General features: G+C 44.4%; 1 protein-coding gene across 15 annotated transcripts in view; it reads right to left on the bottom strand.

Moving 5' to 3' along the window:
• The window catches only part of SNX29 (sorting nexin 29), a 304,758-nt gene that overhangs the window by 256,689 nt on the left and 26,931 nt on the right, over positions 1–21,138 (bottom strand). For 10 of the 15 annotated variants that reach the window (XR_014785563.1, XM_084818640.1, XM_084818628.1 and 7 more), the window contains 4 exons: positions 19,387–19,759; positions 17,975–18,093; positions 8,291–8,372; positions 6,420–6,505 (listed from right to left, as the gene is read on the bottom strand). Coding sequence is in view for 14 of the 15 variants with exons in the window: in XM_084818640.1 (XP_084674766.1) it covers positions 6,420–6,505; positions 8,291–8,372; positions 17,975–18,093; positions 19,387–19,759 (660 nt within the window). In the remaining variant the exon portion in view is untranslated. The remainder of the gene's footprint in view (positions 1–6,419; positions 6,506–8,290; positions 8,373–17,974; positions 18,094–19,386; positions 19,760–21,138) is intronic. The other 5 variants (XM_084818630.1, XM_084818627.1, XM_084818635.1 and 2 more) reach the window with 2 other exon arrangements.

Genomic DNA, 21,138 nt, shown 5'->3' with positions numbered 1-21,138 from the left:
TGGAACGCCCCACTCTGTGCTCCCCTTCTGAGCGCAGAACACAAGGCCATTCCACATTGCCTGCAAGGCAGCACGGAAGGGCGGGGAGGTCGGTTCTCCAGGAACCGCCCTCGGAGTGCAGGCTCCAAGGTCAGTTCCCGGAAAACCACATATCCTATAGCCATCTAGTCACTGACTAGTGGCCATAGGATTGCTCCCATAATTGGTTAGATTAGTTGACATAAAAGGAGTTTCAATTAACTAAAACATCCCTGATTTTTCAGGCAGCAGACTTAAAAAAAGACCTATTACAGGCAGTATCCATTCTGCTAGCACAATGATACTATGCCAGTAGAAACTAAGTCCCAAACCAGGCTCAACGGGAGAATCCAACTAAACCTGTTGCACAAGCATTTGTGCAAATGAAAGATTCAGCAGAGCTCTGCTCATATTATTTGAATTTGAGGAATGTATCAGATTGTAGTCCTAATAAAAACCAATAAAATAAGTACAAGTACAAGAAATTAGAAAGAACTGCATAGTCAGCTCAGCACTACCCAAAGCTCTTGGGAAAGGAACAGCTTCTGCCTATCAACAAAGAAAGAGGAAGGAAGGGGCCAACCAAGACACACTTGGGAAGGAATTCTATACCAGGAGGTGACCAGTGAAAAGGTGAGGTTGCTGGAGATTATTAATCTAGCCTCAGCGGAGACAAAACATGGAACAGGACCTCAGAGTATAAGGGCAGCTGGTCAATAGGTAACCTAGTGGTTCTCAACCTTGTGTCCCCATATGTTGTTGAAAAACAACTAGAGGTACTCAAGGATTTTGTTTGGTACACTTTTTTAAGTAAACAGACCTAATTCACACTAGCCAGATCAATAAACGAATGAGAATGCAGTTCTCCTTCTGTTTTCACACTTCTCCAAATTTTGCAATACAGTTCCTGGCTTAAAAATCATGCCAAAATGCACTCAAAACTGTGTATTTTAGGTAGGGATGAGGCAGAAATTCATTCAGTTCGCACTGTAATTTGAAATTACTTAATCGTGCGCTTTCATATCAAGTTATCCTTCAACATTTGCACTTCTCCGAATTTTGCAATGGAGTTTTCCAATCAAAAGATGCATACAAAAATGTGTTTATTAGGGAAAACAACATTCAAAGTGCATTACGTTAAGGAAAATAGTTTACAAAAAGTGTGCCTATTACACAAAAACTGTGTACAAAAATGCTTATATTTGAAGAAATGTGCACAAAAAATGGGTATAAACCTTCAGGCAAACATTTTTTTAATGAAAGTTCTCAACCTGTGGAGCAAGCCGAACTTAATGATTGAAAACATGTTCAATGCATTTTTAGGACAGATGTGAAGCATCTGTCCAGAGAATGCTGGTTATGGGTGGATTAAAATAAAATAAATAAGATAAACCAACGTGGACCACAAATAGACTAATCTGATCATGTTTAACAAGTCCCATTGATTTCAGTAAGTCTGCTCTTAAGTATGACTGTATCTGTATCCAACCCAATGATTTACATATTATGGGTGACCAGGTAGAAGCCCAGTTACTAAACTGAACTAAAGACTGGGGGGGGGGGGTGAAATTAGTTTGGTTTGCATTTTAATATGAACTGACCTAATTCACACTTTCCAAACTAATATGGGAACCAAAATGCAAGTATCCTCCAGCTTTTTGCACATTTCCCAACTGCACTTTTGCAAATTCCAAATTTCCGACTTGTAGCCATGCAGTTCCCCAATTGAAAAATCCATATAATATATACTTCAGGGGAAATTGCATACAAAAAGTCATATATTAGGGGAAAGTGCTTGCAAAAAATGAGCATATTTGGGAAAACTGCATATAAAAATATGTATTAAAAATATTATAAACATTTGCAAACTGATGCAGAAATGAACTTGTTTCCTTTTTTCCAAGCACGTTACAGAAAGCAAAACAGATGGATTTGTCCATCCCAAGGCTAAATCAGCTCTGAATTTTCATTTATGTGCTCACTCTCACTCTCTCTCTATATATATATACCAGGTGGCCCAAAAGTAGGTATACAGTTGTTTAGAATGTTGATGGGAGGGGGAGAGAATGTGTGAGTAGAAGATGTGTGGGCGGAGTCAGAATGACAGTTGGGAATAGTGAGTGACAGGGAGTGACAGTTAAATCAGTTAAGTGTAGAGAGTGAGGGGAGCGAACAGGCATAACTGTGTGTATTGGGCAGATGAAAATCCTCATTTGACTATCACATCTCAACTGAACCAGCCAGGCGTCACAGTGTGGGGTGCACTGTCCAGCGAAGGTGTTGTAGGACCCGTTTTCTTCGACACGACTGTGGATAGTAACAATTACCTAAACATGTTACATGACATGGTAGTGCCACAACTCAGAACCAGGGCTAACTTCGCCGAACTGCTCTTCCAACAAGATGGGGCACCTCCTCATTATGCTTTTGCAGTAAGGAACTACCTTGACAACACTTTCCCACAAAATTGGATCGGACGACGTGGCAGCATTGAATGGCCGCCACGTTCACCTGACTTAACAGCAATGGACTTCTTTTGGGGGTGCGTAGTAAAGAATAAGGTTTTTGAGAGGACTCCCCAGACAGTGGACGAATTAAAAGAATTCATCTCAGAAGTATTTATGGACATTGATGCAGGCCGGAATTTGTGTCGTACTGTGTGTCACAGTGTTCTGGACAGGTTCGAGGAATGTTGCAGCATTGATGGAATACATTTCGAGCACTTATGAGATTAAACAGTGTTAAACAAATGTAAATTTAATAAACCACGTAATAAAATGCAAATAAACTGTACTGTATACCTACTTTTGGGCCGCTCTGTATATATATGGGGGTGGGGTAAGGTGGGGTGGGGGGTTCTTTTCTTACAGAAGGTATATGAGCAGTTCTTACACCAGCTTTCCATGATATCCTATCTACACAAAAGCAAGGCCATATCATGAATTTACCTTCAGGACTATGTTTAAATCAGCTTTCAGCACAGCTGAAAATGAGGTTAAGTAACCCCCACTAAAATACACAAAATCATCTACTATAAAAAGTTTAATCAATTGACCAACAGCAGCACACGCAGCCCGTGAATACAAAACCAAGTGCTCCCCCTACTGATGGCCAACATTTTAGCATACCGCACTAGCCCTTTCTAGACCAGAAAGGCTTGTGGCGTTTATAATGCTCACTGGGAAGGATCTTCACTCCCACAGATTTGATCATTGATATGCTGCCAGTGGGTGGTGTGTTTTTTTTCCTTAAGTATTTTGACAAAGCAAGCTCTGCACTCCAGATATTACAGCTTTCTGTCAAGCCATAAAATCTAACTTCAGCACATACAGAAATGTAGTAAAGATACAGAAGATGCAGATTTGAACCTTTTCTATTTAGATCTTGACCTATCTTGAATGCTCACAGCAGATTAAATTTAAGATGAAATATGGAAAGCACAACTCAAAGACATTAACAAAACAGACTACGGGTGTGACCCTATGCATGTTTAAACAGAAATAACTCCTACAACTCCCAGCATCCCTCCAGCCATCAATGCTGGCTGGGGCATGTTGGGAGTTGCTGGCATTTTTTTCTTTCTAAACATGCATAGGATTGTACCCTAAATGTTGTAAGAACCTAAAATCCCAAATGATCTTGCCATCACCTAAAACACGAGTTTAGTCCCAGCCACCAACAACCAGATTAAATAGGTGAGGTTTTATGATGCTTTCTGAAAAATATTTTTCTGTGAAGAAGCCACCAAAGAACAACATTTGGTGCCTAGATGCTACAGTAATGTCAAGACAGTACTCCCAGGGTATCCTGGAGATTATGATGGATATACAATAGTGATGCTGAAACTCTTTCAGTCCAAGAGCCAAATTCCAATTTGGAGATGCTCTCAAGGGGGGGGGGATTCCAGTGGTGGGCGGGATTCCAGTGGTGGGCAGGACCAAGGGCAAAATGGGGTAGGGCCAAAGGCGAAAGGAGTGGAGCCAATAATACTAGCATATTTTAGGTTAAAGTTCATACTGCCAGTCACTAAGCCTTTGGAGCATCATTTCATCCTTTTAGAATGCGGCGGGAGTGCAAAAAAGCCACGTAACTACCAAATCATCAGTTGCTGGGTAAAAGCGGGTGGGGCAGGGGAAGGGAGCATGGCCATCTGAAGAACTCCGGAGTGCTGGATTGAGACCCTAGGCAGGCCACTTTTGGACCCCGGGCCTGAGATTCTGCACCCTTGATATACAAAATGTCAAAGTATATTGGCCTGAACTCATTAACAGTGCTGTAATGGAGCCCGGGCTCAAAGGACGCAGCCCCGGCACTTTCTGATTAGCAAGGGCTCTGACATCATCTGCCACCTGCTCAAAATTCACTGTTCCCTCTGAGCTTAGCTCTAATCCTCACAATAGCTAGGGGGAATGAACTTTCCCAGCAAAAATATTTTGTTCCCTGTTTGTAATGCAAAGTATTTTGGGGTAGTTAAGTCTGGAATGGGCAATTGAGACCCATTAACTTCACAAAAGACCTGCTCCTGGTGGAGATTAAAACTGCTGGAACCGGTTTGTTGATATGGATCAACACAGCTACCTGCATTTTTGGCCTCTCCTTGGGGGCAGGGGGGGGTGACTATGGGGACTGATATGATAGGTGCCTGCACTTCAAAATTTACCACTACACCACTGTTCATTAATTACGTCATTATCTATAGCCATATCTAACTCAGACTGAAGGGAATTTGGTCAGCTAAAGCAAGAGATTGTTGCTCAACAGGCAACCTATTATGGACTACAATGGAATAAGTTAAGGCTGTCTCTCTCATTCTCATACACATACACCAATTTACTACCTCTTTGCCTATTGTCCACATGTACAGTTATCCAAGAACATAAGAAGAGCCCTGCTGGATCAGGCCAAGGGTCCATCTAGTGCAACATTCTGTTCACACAGCGGTCAACCAGCTGCTCACAGGACATGAGAGCAACACCACCCTCTCGCCCATGTTCTCCAGCAATTGGTGTACATAGGCATACTGCCTCTGATATTGGAGGCAGCATATAGCCATCAGGACTAGTACTCATTGATAGCCTTCTCCTCCAGGAATTTGTCAAAACACATAGCAACTTGGACTGGGGTACTAAAAGCCACAACATGTACACAATATGGATGATAGCTTCTGGGAAGATGGCTTCATTCCCACTCATAAGGGTAGAAAAGGTCAACCACTTTGAGTATACAAGGCTGGCTGAAATGCATTAACACATTACACAACCAAGGCTGCAGTCCTTTACACACATACCTCAGAATAAGCCCAACTGAATACAGTGGAGCTTAGTACTAAGTAAATATGGAAAGGATAGCACGGCACAAGTATTACAAGTTAAATGGTTTTGACAGAGGAAGGACTTTGGCTGACACTCTCGCCATATATCTACATTTGCACTCAGAATTGGTGTTCTTGTACTGCACAGTTACTGATCACGATCTCAGATTTATAATGTTATGAATGGTGTAGAGAGGAGGAGATTCTCTCCTCTTTCCATAATACTAGAGCCCATGGTTACCTAATGAAACTCATCGGTAGCAGGCTCTGGACAGGTTTAAGGAATCGTTACCTCACAACACTCATAATTCACTTATAGAGTTCTCTCCCACATGGAGAGAGACCACGCCTCAGTGCTAGAACACAGGCTTTGCATGCAGGATGTCCCAGGTTCAATCCCTGGCTTGTCCAGGTAGAGCTAGGAAGAAATTCTGCCTGAAGCCATCTGTGGAGAGCCTCTGCCAGTCAGTGTCAACAATACTGGTCTAGATGGACCAAGGGTCTGACTCAGCATAAAGGGAACTTCCTGTGTTCTCTAGACAGGCAAATAGTCTGACCTGGTTTAAGGCAGCTTCCTATGTGTTGATGGCCACTAGCTATTAAGGCTAAATTTAACAATGGCTATAGGCCGGGATGGCTAGATCAAAACTTCAAAAGTTCGCAAGCACTATCCCTCTGGATACCAGGTTCTGATGTCACAACCAGCAAGACCCTTATGCCTTGTTCTTACACGCTTCCAAGACACATCTGACTGGCCACTGATGGCTACACCAGGTTGGGCTACATAGATCTTTGGTCTGATCTAGCAAGATTCTTCCCAGGTTGTTGTTTTGTTTTTGTTGTTTTTGCTTCCTGCTCTTTGGGTTTTGTTTCCTTAATGCTCAACTTTCCGTCTTTGTCAAACTACATATTATAGACAGAGCTCCTGAAATATGAACTACTCCATTAATATGAACCAGCCCATTATAAATGGGATAGGCATCATTGTCAACTTTGGCTGAAGAACTGGCACTTATCCTGACAAAGCATTTTTATGAATCAAACCTAAAAAAAAAAAACAGCTTAAGAGACTGGCTCAACAGATACTTACCAATTGTCATTGATTCCGGCACATTGGCTGATGGCAGTAGATCATTTAAAGCATTCTCTGGGACAGGGTGGCTAACTTCTACCCTGCTTTTTATTTAAGAAAAAAAAAGTGAAATGTTGTTGGCAAAGGGGCTACAAAGAACATTCGACTTACAAAATCATCACTGGGCACAATTCACTTCAACGCTATAAGCTCAGAGGGATATATATTATTATAATGCATTCCAGTTGCACAAAAGCACATTGGTGGTATTATTTATCCATTATACAGCACCTTATTATTCAAATCCAAACCCCAATGTCAAAGCGCCTGGATGGCTACAGCAATGGCAGAGTGCCCGCAATCTGACTGCAGATCGATTGGGGTTGTGGATTGGATTGAGCTAAGTATGTACGGCACGCGCAGTAAATCCTGTGGAATGCTATTATTATTCCTATTGTACAAATGGATTGCTGCACATGAGAGACCGACCCCAAATAACAAAAGAAATCCAATCCAGGAATACAAAGCAGGTCGAATACAACAAGTAACTGGAAACAAGCCAAATGTTTTCTCTTTAAGAATAAACCACAGTTCTACGTTACATCTGAACCTGGGGAACTGTGGCTTGTCCTAACCAAGGCTAGTTAACATACCAGGATCAAATGCTGCTTTCCGATCCTGGATTGTTTTAACAAACTTTGATTAGAACAAGCCATAGTCCTCAGAGTTTGAACAAAGTGCAGAAGTGCAGTTTATCCTTAAAGTGAAAGTAGAAGCTATCACTCCCCTCCTCTCACACACCGAGACAATGAGGAGGTGCATGCAAACGTGAAGCTCACTTCAGCTAGTTTCTGATGATACAGAACGATGGCTCAGGGCAGGGGTACAGAACTGTTTTAGGGTGGGGGACCGAATCACCCCCACTGGGCCCTCTCTGAGTGGGATGGTGTCACTGGGCATGGCCACGTCCACTGACATCACACACGGGCATTTTTCCTTTGTCTATGTTGGGCGAGGCATGGATTTCCATACTTCTCCCAGCACAGAGAAAGGGATTCAGGTGGTGCTGGGAGGAGCAGCCACTCCTGATGCTGCCCGGGTTCCTGGCTTTCCCAGCATGTGCAGTCCCTATGGGGGCACTGCGCAAAAGGAGTCAGCCAATGCCGGGAAGAGCAGCCCACTCCTTCAGCACCAGCAGTCCCTGGCTTTGGGCAATGCATGCCATGCAAAAGGACTCAGACAGCACCAGGAAGAGTGGCCGCTCCTCCCAGTGCCGGCGGAGTCCCTGGGTTTGCATGATGCACCCAGCACAAAGCCACTTGGCCCCGACCCCTGGAGAAATCAACACCCTGCGGGCACGATGTGGAATCTCCATGGGTCAGAGGTCTGCATCGCTGATTTAGGTGGTCGTCTGAACCAAGACACAGTCCTGGTTGGTTTACAAATAGACACAGAATAGGCTTTACACCCTTGGGTGATTTTAACAATGTTTATTTTCCAACTCTTAAAATTCATAGCTCATACGTAAAGGCACAGCATGCTGTTCCTTTCCAACTCCCAGGCTCACGCACTCCCCCGCTCCCATTTCCTTCATCGCTGATTGGTTTGTGCAAACCTGGAAACCACAATTTGGACACAATTCCCGACTCTAGCGTGCAGGCGAACTATGGTTTGTGCAAACCATCTTTTGCCCAGCTCAGTGCAACAGCCAACAAAGGTACGTGCAAACAAATGAAGAATGGACTCTGAGCAGGCAAGCCTGAAGCTCAGGTACAGTCAAGCCACAGTTTGCTGGTAAATGAGAACCAAGCTTTAAGCAGGCCGGGGGTGGGGGGAGTCAAAGTTATGTGGATTTGTTTTAAGAATTAGACAGTTACTTAGCTATGTACCTGTAATGCGGTTCGGCATTTCTCCGAGCCACTTCCACTGAAAAATCTGCACTTTCATGCACATCACCGTTCTCCAGATTATCTAAAATGGCACAGACATGAATTTGTTAAAAGAACTCTGGCGTAACATGGTTCCAGGACTACAACGTATCTGTCTTTTTTTTCAGGCACTGTTCTACATTCCTTTTTGTCTGCAGCCTTGTTAACTTCCACTCTCAGAACTCAACTGTGCGAGGCAATCCCTCCAGGATGATAATTTCGAGGTAGAGTGCAACGATACACTAAATTAAATATTATAATCAAGGGAGCCAGCCAATCTGGAGGTTGGTACCTGCTGATTACTGAACATCTTTATTTAAGACTGACAGCCTTCTTGCTAAGAAGCAGACATCTAAGGATCGCACACCTGCAGTGGAATCAAAAGGCAGCCCCACTGAGTTCAATGAGACTGACTCCCAGGTAACTGAGTAGAGGACTGCAGCGTTAGAGTAACATTACCAGTCTGCCCACGTCTTAAGGCAAGGGTGCAGAATCTCTTTCAGCCCCAAGTTCCATTTCACAGAATCTCTCAGGGACCATGTTCCAGAGGTGGGTAAGACCAAAGGCAAAGGAGGCAGAGCCAAAATAGCAAAAATGCCAGCATATTTTAGCGTAAAGTTCTTCCTGCCAGTAACTAAGCCTTAGGAGAGGCATTTCAACCTTTCCAAATGGGCAGAAAATTGCACAAAAGCCTGGAAACCACCAAACAACCAGCAGTTAGGTGAAAGGATGTAGGGCCTGGGGAAGGGGTGTGGCCTTCTGGGGAATCTCAAAGGGCTGGATTTAGCCCCTGACCTGAGTTTCTGCACCCCTGTCTTCAGGTCTTCTGCTGCCTTATCAGTCATGCACTATGCTCACAAAGGAGAGGGCTTTCTCTGTGGCGGCTCTCTGGCTGTGGAATGCCCTCCAAAGAGATGGCTGTCAGGAGCGCCCCAGCTGCCTCTTACAGTCCCCTCCAATAGCCAACTCAAGACACAGATGAAAAGGATTCTTTCCAAGCCTTTATTCCTTTTACAACTTAATGACTCTTTCAGATGCTAATCACTAGCAACTAAGCAAGGAACTGCACTGGGGTAGTTAGCAGAGTATCCTAAGCTCCAGGTAAGGCGGTTGGTCCCCGTTTGAAGGAGAAGAGCGGGAAGACTCTGAACTTATGGGCTATGGAGAGGTCCTCCCTCTTACACTTGGGTCCTCGGGACATGACCGTTGTTTGAGCGCCAAACGAGCGGAGCGCCTCCTCTCAGCATTCTCCATCTGTTGCCGCTCCCTGTGTCTGTGCCGAGCATCCAGCAAGACCCCCTCCTCCGCTCTCTCACTGCCAGGGTCACTATCTCTCCCAGGAATGCTGGCAGGAGGAATCTCTGCCAGCTGCTGTGCCTGTGAGAGATGAGCGAGCTCCTCTCCCACGGGTTGTTGCTCTTCCTCAGAATCAGAACTGCTCTGGAGCTCTATGGGCTAAGTTTCCACCCTGACAATGCCCTCCAAAGAGATCTGCCGCTCTCCTAAGTTATAATCTTTTCAGGGCCATCTTAAGACATCTTAACCCAGGCATTTTCATTCATATAATTTCTCATTCATATCTGTCTTTGTAATTGAATTTTGTAAAATAAATTGATGTGAAGGTGATGCGATGCGCATAAAACATCACCCCAAACCACAATAAAACCACCAGCAATGGCGCATCCAGGTTATACGTTTTAGCAGAAAAAATTATAAACAGGTTTTACAATGTGAAACATTTTCGGCATACAGCAGCTACAGTATGCATTGCAGGAAGTTTCACATTGGGATTGTTCACACAACACACTAACCCACACTCAGTGGTTGAGTATGGGTTGTTTCTTGATGTCAGTTACTGTGGTGTCTGAACCCAGGACATTTTCTGCAGGGTGGCTTGTTCAGCCACCCTGAACAACCCAACAACAAACCATTGATTCTTAAGGTGGCTTATTCAAGAAAAATAAGCCACATTGCATGATTATCAAGCCACCCTGCAGAAAATGTCTTGGGCTCAGACAACATGCTAACCTATGATTCAACAAACAACCCACTGTTCAACAACACCCCACACTCAACCGCTAAGTGTGGGTTAGTGTGTTGTGTGAACCCAGTCACTGTAAAATCTGTTTATAAATATTAAAAGAAAAATTTGATAAACTGGATGCGCAACTGCTGGTCGTTTATGGTGGCCTGGACTGTAATATTCATTAAAGCTGCTGAACATCAGAAAAAGAACTGGAACAGAATTATCCTTTTAAAAACATTTCTACATTCTGCATTCAAAACAATAGAATTCGGGAAACAGAACAGATAATGGAAATGAGATATATTATTATTTGAAATACAACAGGCATTGTACCATCCTTTTAACGCTGCCTAAGTGTTACTTAAGTTTTTATCTAGTTTGTACTTAAATCAACCGTGAGTGGTATGCCATTGTCAGTACCATTTTATGGGTAATTTACAAGTAATTTAATTTAATATAATTTCATCCAAATTAAAAATAAGGAACTACAACAACACTTTCCAACATGGAATGCTGCACCAGATCATAACTATAACTATGTCTGTGACACATAAGGCATAAAGAAAGAGAAAGCCAGAGCCAGAAATGCAAGGCGGGGAAAGAATGAGAACCTAAATGCAAAATGGATGATTAACAGCATGGTGTTATGTAACAACATGGGGGGGGGGCACCACAATTTTGTTCTGTTCCACTCCATTTGGGCATTCCATGGGACAAGATTGTTTAGCCAGGCATTTCCAGAGGCTGTGTGCATCGGTCTTCTTTCAATCTCTAAGGAACTCGTGCCATTTATCACTGTTCCTCTTGCTTCTCCATTCTGATGTTTGTGTGAAAAGAATACTGAAGTGACAAATGCTAAGAACGCATCCTTGAGGCTATCCCTTATGTACTCAAGGAGAAGGAAGGTGTCTGGACACTTGAGTGGCTCTAGCTTGCATTGTTAGCCCCAGTGTCAGGAGCACCCTAGCAGCCTCTTTCAGTTCACTTCAATAGCCAACTCAAGACACAGATGAAAGGATTCTTTTCAAGGCTTTAATCCTTTTATAACTTAATGACTCTTTCACATGCTAACTACCAGCGACTAAGCAAGGAACAGCAGAGTAGCCTATGCTCCGAGTAGGCAGTTGATCCCTATTTGAAGGAGAATCACTTGAAGACCCTGAACTTATGGGCTAGGGAGAGATCCTCCCTCTTTCCCTTGGGTCCACGGGAGGTGGCCGTTGCTTGCGCACCAAACGGGCGCTACGCCTCCTTTCCGCGCCCTCCATCGCTCGTCACTCCCTGCATCTGCATCGAGCGTCTAGCAAGCCCCCCTCCCACACTCTCTCACTGCTAGGATCACTATCTATCTCAGGAATCTCTGCCAGCTGCTGTGCCTGTGAGGGATGAGCTGGCTCCTCTCCCACGGATTGCTGATCCTTCTCAGAATCAGAACTGCTCTGGGGTTCTATCAGCTCAGTTTCTACCCTGACAACCAGAGAGTTCTGCTACTCTAGCTAAATATTCTTTTAAGGCTTTCACAACAAAGTCCTCACTTCTAGTACTCCAGTCGTTGGTTGCTGGGGGGGTTTAATCTCAAAATGAATTGCATGACCACATTAAGTCTTTTCAGCCTTTGACCTCAATGGAAAGGTATGTATGCATTTGGCATTTGAAAATTACTTGGATTGAAAAAGAGAGGCTTTGATCGATGATACGCAGCAAGTCTATTTCTATTTCTACCTTGATCAGGAGGTCACTCAGTGCAGAGTGGTTGACCTTTGCCACCTTTTTATCCATACTGTCAGAGGAAGAGAGAGAAAAGCGGGGACTACAGTGCCCCCCTACCCCCAAAAAAACCTAAATTGCCACATAAGCACCAGCAAGAGACAGAACAGCACTGGAAACCTGTTTCTGAACCTGATTTCTTTATATGTGATTCATAAATTACAATACAGCTGTCAATCTTTATGCTAGGTACTTCTCTCCTTAATAAGGAACTGTTTGGGAGGGGGGTGTTTTCGGCTTACCTAGGATACTTCTATCATATTTTGGGGGATACCAGTTGTTTACACAGACCTCACTTATTTGTATTTCTTCTGTATTAATAGCCTAGCCACTGTGATCCATGCACTGGTAACCTCCCAATTAAACTACTGTTATGGGTTCTATGTGGGGCTGCCCTTGGGCCTGTTTCAGAAAGTGCAGCGGGTGCAGAATGCAGCAGCCAGGATGCTCAGCAGAGCACCAAGCTATACAGATATTACACCTGTGTTAAAAGAACTGCACTGGCTGCCTATTAGCTACCAAGCCACGTTCAAGGTCCTGTAATTGACATACAAAGTCCTAAATCACTCGGGACTAGGATTCCTAGCTGATCGCCTTCCCCTAAATACACCCAGGCGACCCTGAGATCTTCAAAGGAGGCCTCCTTAGTCATTCCACAACCAATACAATATCTCCAGGTAATCACACATAAGTGGGCCTTCTCGGTAGTGGCACCCACCCTCTGGAACACTCCCCAATGCATGTTTCAAGAGGCTTGCGATGTGTAGAGAGCTTTAAAACACCTCTTGAAAACATCTTTGTTTTCACAGGCTTTCCCTGACCTCTAAAGGGCTATGACACTGCCCTGTTTTCTTGTTGTCTTTGCTGTAATGTTTAATTATTCATTATTTGATTTCATTTTTATATTGTAGTATATGTGCATTTTACTGTGAGCCACTTAGAGATTTCATTATATTAAGCAGTATAGAAGCATAATCAATCAGATTCCTTTTTTTTTTTTAAAAAAAAGAAGAGCACTGGTGGCTTGTCCCAAAAAATGCAACCACTGGGCAGCCTATGACACCACTGGCTTATTACTGTACAAGCTCTCTTTGGCAACAGCTTGCTTTGCGAGGTGCACGAGTGATAAAAGGAAATGGATTCTCCCCACTCTTCCAAACAGGGTTTAAATGCACGGGTGGGCAGATTGTCCCCCTCCCCAAATGTTTTGGCCTACAACTCCCATCAGCCCTAGCCAGCATAGCCAATGGTGAGGGACCATGGGAGTTGTAGGCCAAAACATCTGGACGGCCATAAGTTGCCCACCCCTGGTTTAGAGGGCACTGTCACTTCTAAATCTCAAGAAGAACTCAACATTGAGGAAGCAATGTTCAATGTTGAACATCCCAGTTTGAATCATCTAATTTTAAAAAACATATACCACATCATAAGAATATTATCGTATCATGCCCTTTAACAATGGAAAAACTCCAACCTTTTACCAGCTCAGCCATGTAATCAAGGCTAGAACCATGTTAATCAATCAAAAGCTAACTACCCCTTATCTTAAAAAAATACCCCTTCTAACAGAAATATTGAACAAGTACAAGAGACTACCATTAGGCCTTGTTACACAAGGAAGTAATGGAATGTTCATGATGCAACAGTACAGGCGTTTGATCCTGTTGTTGGTTTTTAAAAACTAACGGAGTTACAATGGGGGATATGTGGCTCAACAACAATACAAGCGAGAAGGGTCTTGGAATTGTTGTAGATCATAAGTTGAATATAAGCCAACAATGTCATGTGGCTGCAAAAAAGGCAAATGCTATTTTGGGCTGCATTAATAGAAGCATAGCTTCCAAATCCCGGGAAGTACTAGTTCCCCTCTACTCAGCACTGGTTAGGCCTCATCTGGAGTACTGTGTCCAGTTCTGGGCACCACACTTTAAGAAGGATGCAGACAAACTGGAGAGGGTTCAGAGGAGGGCAACAAAGATGATCAGGGGACTGGAAACAAAGCCCTATGAAGAGAGACTGAAAGAACTGGGCATGTTTAGCCTTGAGAAGAGAAGACTGAGGGGAGATAGGATAGTCTCGCTCCAAAGACCATCAGACAGCTAGAGCTGTATCTTTAGCCTATCACGTGGCGGACAGGAATATTATGCTGCCTCTATCGCGTCCGCAGAGTGCTGTCCCAGGAGGCTGTTCCAAGTGGTCTGGAGCCTGGTCAGTCCAGTGGCTCCGGAACTGCTGGAGCATTCTAAGGCCTCCTGTGAGGCCTTGGCAAGGCAGTTTGCAGATAAAATTGATTGGATTAGGAGTGTTATTCCGTGCGCTGTGGATACAGTTAGTGAGCAAGAGGCGGTCTGTGGCAACCCGGTTTTGCGGGATCAGTTCCAGCTTCTTCCTTCTGATGAAGTGGGCAAGGTGCTTTCATCTGTAAGGCCGACCACTTGCTTACTTGATCCTTGCCCTTCTTGGCTCATTATGGGCTGCAGAGAGAGATTGGGTGAGGGGATCAGGGCGGTGGTGAACACCTCCCTTGAGGAGGGAGTGATGCCATCAGTCCTCGAGGAGGCAGTGATAAGACCACTCTTAAAGAAGCCCTCCTTGGATCCCTAAGTTCCGAACAACTTTTGCCCAGTCTCAAATCTGCCATTTTGGGGCAAGGTGATTGAGCGGGTGATGGCGATGCAGTTGAAGGCACACTTGGAAGAAGCCGATTATCTAGATCCATTTCAGTCGGGCTTCAGGCCTGGGCATGGGACAGAAATGGTCTTGGTCGCCTTGGTGGATGATATGAGGAGGGCTCTGGATAGGGGTGAATGCTCCTTCCTTGTTCTCCTCGACCTCTCAGCGGCTTTTGATACCATTGACCACGGTATCCTCCTGGACCACCTGGAGGGGTTCGGAATTGGAGACACCATATTGCAGTGGTTCCAGTCCTTCCTCTCCGGCAGGTACCAGAGGGCAGCACTGGGAGAGGAGCTGTCGGACCCGTGGCCGCTCACATGTGGGGTGCCACAGGGTTCCATCCTCTCCCCAATGCTATTTAACAGCTATGTGAAGCCACTGGGGGCTATCATCAGGAGGTTTGGGGTGCGGTGTCATCAATATGCAGATGACACGCAGCTCTTCCTCTCGTTCAAATCTTCACCAAGGTTGGCCGTAGAATCTCTGTCCAAATGTCTGGAGACGGTGAGTGGTTGGATGGGGAGGAATAAGCTGAAGCTGAGCCCTGACAAGACCGAGGTACTTTTGCTGGCAGACAAGAGGAGGTTGGGGGATGTTGACCTGGTGTTGACCTGGTGGTATGGCTACCCTTGAAAGACCAGGTCCACAGCCTGTGGGTCATTTTGGACTCCCAGCTGTCCATGGAGGCTCAGGTGTCAGCTGTGACCCGGACAGTGCTGTATCAACTCCATCTGATACGGCGGCTGGGCCCTTACCTTCCCGACCATCTGCTCCCATCAGTAGTACATGCCCTGGTCTCCTCTCGTTTAGACTACTGTAATGAGCTCTGCGTGGGGTTACCCTTGAAGATGGTATGGAAGCTGCAGCTGGCACAGAACGCGGTGGGTTGCCTGATTAAAGGCAGCCACCGGTGAGATCCCATCACTCCAGTTTGGGCACTGGTTACCAGTTGTTTTCCGGGCCAAATTCAAGGTGTTGGTTTTGACCTTTAAAACCCTGTATGGTTCTGGCCCAGCCTATCTTAAGGAGCACCAACACCAGACAGGCTGCTTAACAAGATCAGCCTCGGATGGCCTTCTCTCCGTCCCATCAGCCAGGACAGCTAGACTGGTGGGGATGAGGGAGAGGGCCTTCTATGTGGTGGCCTCCACTCTGTGGAACTCCCTCCCTAGGGAACTCCACCATGCCCCCTCTTTAATGAGTTTCCGCCGCGCATTAAAAATGTGGTTATTCATGCAGATATTTGGGGTGGGTTAGGGTATTTTTAGAAATATGGTGTTTTTACTGTAGAATTTTATTGTTTTAAACTGTTTTTTTATACATTTTGTACATTGCCCAGAGTGGCTAGGTGACCGGCCAGATGGGCGATTAATAAATTTAATTAATTAATTAATTAATTGTGCTCTTCAAGTACTTGAAAGGTTGTGACAGACAGGAAGGCCAGCATCTCTTCTTGATCATCCCAGAATGCAGGACACAGAATAATGGGCTCAAGTTACAGGGAGCCAGATTCCGGCTGAACAACAGGAGAAACTGCCTGATTGTTAGAGCAATTCGACAATGGAACCAATTCCCCAGGGAGGAATTCACTGGAGGAATTCAAGATGAGGCTGGACAGCCATCTGTCAGGGATGCTCTGACTTGGATTCCTGCATTGAGCAGGGAGTTGGACTCAATGGTCTTGTAGGCCCCTTCCAACCCTACTATTCTATGAGAACCACAATTGCCCATATTTGTGTATAAGTGGACTCTGCGCTTTAGTCAAAAGTGAAAGGGGAAATTTTTACTCTCCACCTTTCTCTGGCTCTTACAGGCAAGCAGAAAGCTGTTAGAACTCATTTAACACTTACCCAGTGCTCAGCTCTACCTTTTCAGTACTTACATAAATTTCAAGGGACCCCTCTGCACTGCGTGAATTCTTTTATTTCTAAAAACAGTTAAGCCAAGAAGTAAGAGTATTCACTACTTCATATATATTCGACTGCAGAAGGTCTTCCACGGAGGAAACGTGTTATGCCCAAATCAGGGGAAAAACTTTATCTCCCAGCACTGAATTAAGAGGTTGCTATCAGACTGGGTATAGGCAAAGCTACAGAATTAAATTCTTGGACATACCTCAAAACCTCTTTTGGGGTGGTGGAAGATGTTTGCATTTCCCTGAAGCTCTGGCTTTCATGTTCCACCCACAAACAAAGAAGGGAACAGCAGCCCCATAAATGCATCAAGTTACTTGACATTCCATCAAAAAAAATTTGTGATCTTTTGGGCATGGATCAAAGGCACACGATACAACAACCTAACTGACACTATGTATGCATCTGCCTCACTGCCCAAGTGGAAGATTGCCCAGGAACTCTGATGTAATGCACCTTGATGTACTTTATGGAAGAAGGGTTGAAGACAAATTAAATTATGTCTCTCTCTTTCCAATGCAAACATGCAGAAAATTCACCTGCCAACACAAGTACTTTCCTGCACACATTGAAACACCAGTTTTAAAAGTAATGTAACATCTTGCTTTATCATCAACATATCCCATTGGAAGCTTAGGCAGATTCTATTCTATAGACTTAGAATCAGATTTGGAAAGGGCTATTTAGGCCATCACACCCAATCCCCTACACAATGGACAAATCCAGTTTAAAGCATCCTGACAGGTGGCTGTCCAGTCACCACCTCCCTAGGCAGTTGGCATGTAATGGTGGCAATTCGTGGGTTAATTCATTAACCCACAATTTGCCACGGCATGTACCAGGTGTGTTCTGCAACTGTTTTAAATATTCAACCCCCAATTGGGCCGATCAGGGGTTGCTATGTAACATCAGAACCCAGACACTATAGGTTAAACAATCCACAGTTAACCTACAATAAGTAGTTAGGTTAACTGTAGGTTGTTTAGCCCACAATTAACCTATAGAGTCTGGGTTCAGACGTGACATGGAACGCACCCAGCATGCATCGCGACAGAGCATGGCTTAATTAATTAACCCACGATTTGCCACCATTACATGAGAACAGCCCTCGTGTCTGACTGCTCTGACGGTCAGGAAGTCTTTCCTGATGTCCAACCAAAGTCAACTCCTCCTCCATGCATTTTGAGTCCCCATATCGGGATTCCTTGTACTTCCAACACACTCAGCCACAAAAGATATTTGGTGACATCAATAACAACTCACCCGTCTGTGAGAAAGAGCCTATAGCACTGACAGGGAATAACTCATCAGAATCATCGTTCAGGACTTGCAAAGGACTCAAAGTGCAAACCAGTGAATTGCTCATCACCCCCTCGGATGGCCTAATTAACAATTAAAAAAAAGATGTGCATCAGATGAGACTTAAGGAAATGTGTTCAAAGTAGTTCACAATACACAAAATGGAAACAGCAGAAGGAATAAATAAAAGAGTGTCAACAACGACAAGTGTTCCAGTAACAGTGTATCAGCCTTCCTCCATTCCCAAGCAAAGGGGCGGGGCCTGAAAAAGGCATTCAGGGGAACGTGTGGCCTTCCAGATGTTGCTGGACTGCAACTCACATCAGCTCTAGCCAGCATATCCAATGATGATAGGAGTTGCGATTCAACAATATCTGGAGGGCCACATCTTCCTCATCACTGATATAAGGGCTCAATTAGCGCCCAACTTTTGTCAGAACAAACTGTCTCTTCCTGGGACCCATCCCTGACTGCTCTTGCTTTCCACTTCTTGACCTTCGAGTAGATACTCGCCCTCTGCCCGCCAGTGCCCCTGCTCTGGAGATCTGCTCCAGACCACAGCCTGAACCCACTTCCTCCAGACTTCGCCATGGGCACATCCCCACCAGAGCTGGTCAATGCCTAACCATACACAGAGGCTCCGCACCATTGTATTGGGTTAAAGCAGCACTATGGCAGTTCCACACCTACCGCACACACCCACCTTAAAAAGGGCTATGGGCAAAAAGCTACGTGCTTGCAAATGGAAAAACCAGATGTGGCCAAGCCAGCGCCATGCTTACCAGCTGTCCACATAGCACAGGTGAGGCACATAAGAAATTGCCTTACACTGAATGAGACCATCGTCCATCTAGCCCAGTAGCGTTGACACCGACCAGCAGCAGATCTCCAGGTTTTCAGGCATGAGTTCTTCCTGCCCTACCTGGAGATGCCGGGGATGAAACCCGAGACCTTCTGCACACAAACCAGGTGCTGTGCCACTGAGCAGCGGCCCCTCCTGTGGCTCAGCAGTTCCTTTCCTAGACTCAAGTCAAGAGGTTTGGCAGGGAGAGTATGACGCGAATGGCCGTAGGAAGAGTAGCAAAAGAGCAGAGAATGATTGCCCTCAAAATAAGTATTTGCATGGCTGAGCAATGCACACCTATTTATTTTTGTTGTTGTTTTCTTGGGTTTGTTTTAAAGCTTCAGAACATTCATGACCGCTTTGACCAAAGAGAGGGTCGGCCATCTTTCCCAGATTTCTTGCAAAAAAAAGATCCCCAAAGATGAAAGCCATTTGCGACAACCCTGTCCCTTACCCACTTCAGTTTGCCTATTAATTAGCTCAAGAAAGATAACAATGTTCTTTTCTCGACACTTTCCAGAATAATACTCACTTTCCAAAAGATTCCGTGTATTCCACCATGCTGTGGCTTCCTAACATTTTGCCATAAGCCTCATCGTTTTCATCAACATCTTCATCATCTATACTTTTAACATCCAACTTTTGGAAGCAGCAGTCTCCATTTAGGTAAGTGGAATCACTCTTCAGCAAAGGCACACTCTGGTCCCCATTCAGTTTAGCTGGCAGGCCTACAGAGGGAGATGCTAAATACCCTGAAGATCTGTCAGAGTTTTCTTCTGAGCTTTCAGCTGCAACTGTTGCCCTTAAGACATCCCTCAAGTTTTGTTCATCCTCCTCGTCATCAAACGAAATAATATTTGTGACTTTCTTCTTCTTCTTCATTCTATCTTTCCTGCATTTTAAATCTGGGGAATAGAGAGGAGCAAAAAGGGAAGATTTCAACACAGAGAGCCTATACATATAAACATCATTTTGCTAGGCCAAAAGTTGTAGTCCAAAACACCTGGAGAGCATCTGGTTAGGGAAGACTACTCTAAAGTGTTGCCTGTTGCAAACTATTCATGCATTACCTAAAAACAAAGTCTTATTTTTGCTGGTATGTTACATTTACAAATATTTAATCATTAATCAACGATCAGGCAACTAAAATAATTTAATCGATCAATGACCCTACTTGCAACCATATGCTTCAGAAGGCTAAAGAAGAGTGTTCTAAAGATGTATGACATGTAAACATGTAGAAGAATAAATATACACATCTGTGTCACACCTCCAAGGGCTGGCCCTGGAGTTTTGTCTTGCAGGGGGTGGGTTTCCCCAAAGAAAGCTACACGTATTACAGTTTAGGCAACACAGTTTTAAATATGAATGTAACTCTCCAAAAAAAACACAAGACGTGGCCCACAGAAGCGCTGGCAAATATGGGCAAAGAAATACTGAATGGAGGCACCTGATCCCAATTTGATCTAAACTTATTTGGTTGCTATTTATAGATGAATGCAAGATTTCTGAAAGCAGATCTTTGCTCACATTACGTTGCAGGCCAGTGTAAGACATGTGATCTGCACTAGGCTTCTGAAACAAATCTCAAGTGGAAGGATCAAGGTATCCTCCAGTTTTACTGTCCTGAAAAAGGACCCAAGATTCTTTTAAAATATGGATTCGCACAGCTGTAAAGCTAAAGCCAGCATGGTTAGAGTGTTGGACTGGGACTCGGGAGACCTGGGTTCTAGTCCCCACTCGGCCATGAAGCTCACTGGGTTACTTTCTGACAGTCACTGACTCTCAGCCTATCTGACTTTACAGGGTTGTTGTGAGGATAAAATGGAGAGGAGGAGGATCATAAATGTCACCTTGGGCTCCTTGGAGGAAAGGCAGGATGTAGATGTAATAAATACATTTTTAAAAATCTTAAAAATTAACTGTTTTACTCTCATCACACTCCAGCCAGCCCACCAAACAGCTGTTTGGTGGGCTGGGGAGAGCATGACTCACGTTACAATTCAGATTTGCAAACAGTTTTCGCTTCATCTTTGGTAAGCAGGTTGCAATCACAGAGGACTATTAAAAATGTTTATCTGTCCGTTTCAAAAAGTATTTTGGCCCCACATCATAGGACCTGTCCATTTCTAGGGAAAAAAACATCAACCTAGTACAAGTCACAGGCCCAGTTCAGACATCACATTAAAATATGCATGATATGCATATATATTCATATCAAATAAGCATGATATGGTAAGATATGTAAGCAAATATGCATGGAGGTCCAATGCAGAACCGTCTA

This window comes from Heloderma suspectum, chromosome 12, assembly GCF_057233095.1.
Source record: "Heloderma suspectum isolate Gila_16-S chromosome 12, 16-S_ref, whole genome shotgun sequence".
NCBI lineage: Eukaryota > Metazoa > Chordata > Lepidosauria > Squamata > Helodermatidae > Heloderma > Heloderma suspectum.
The sequence above is the reverse complement of the archived record's forward strand: the minus strand, read 5'-3'. Positions and strand labels throughout refer to the sequence as shown.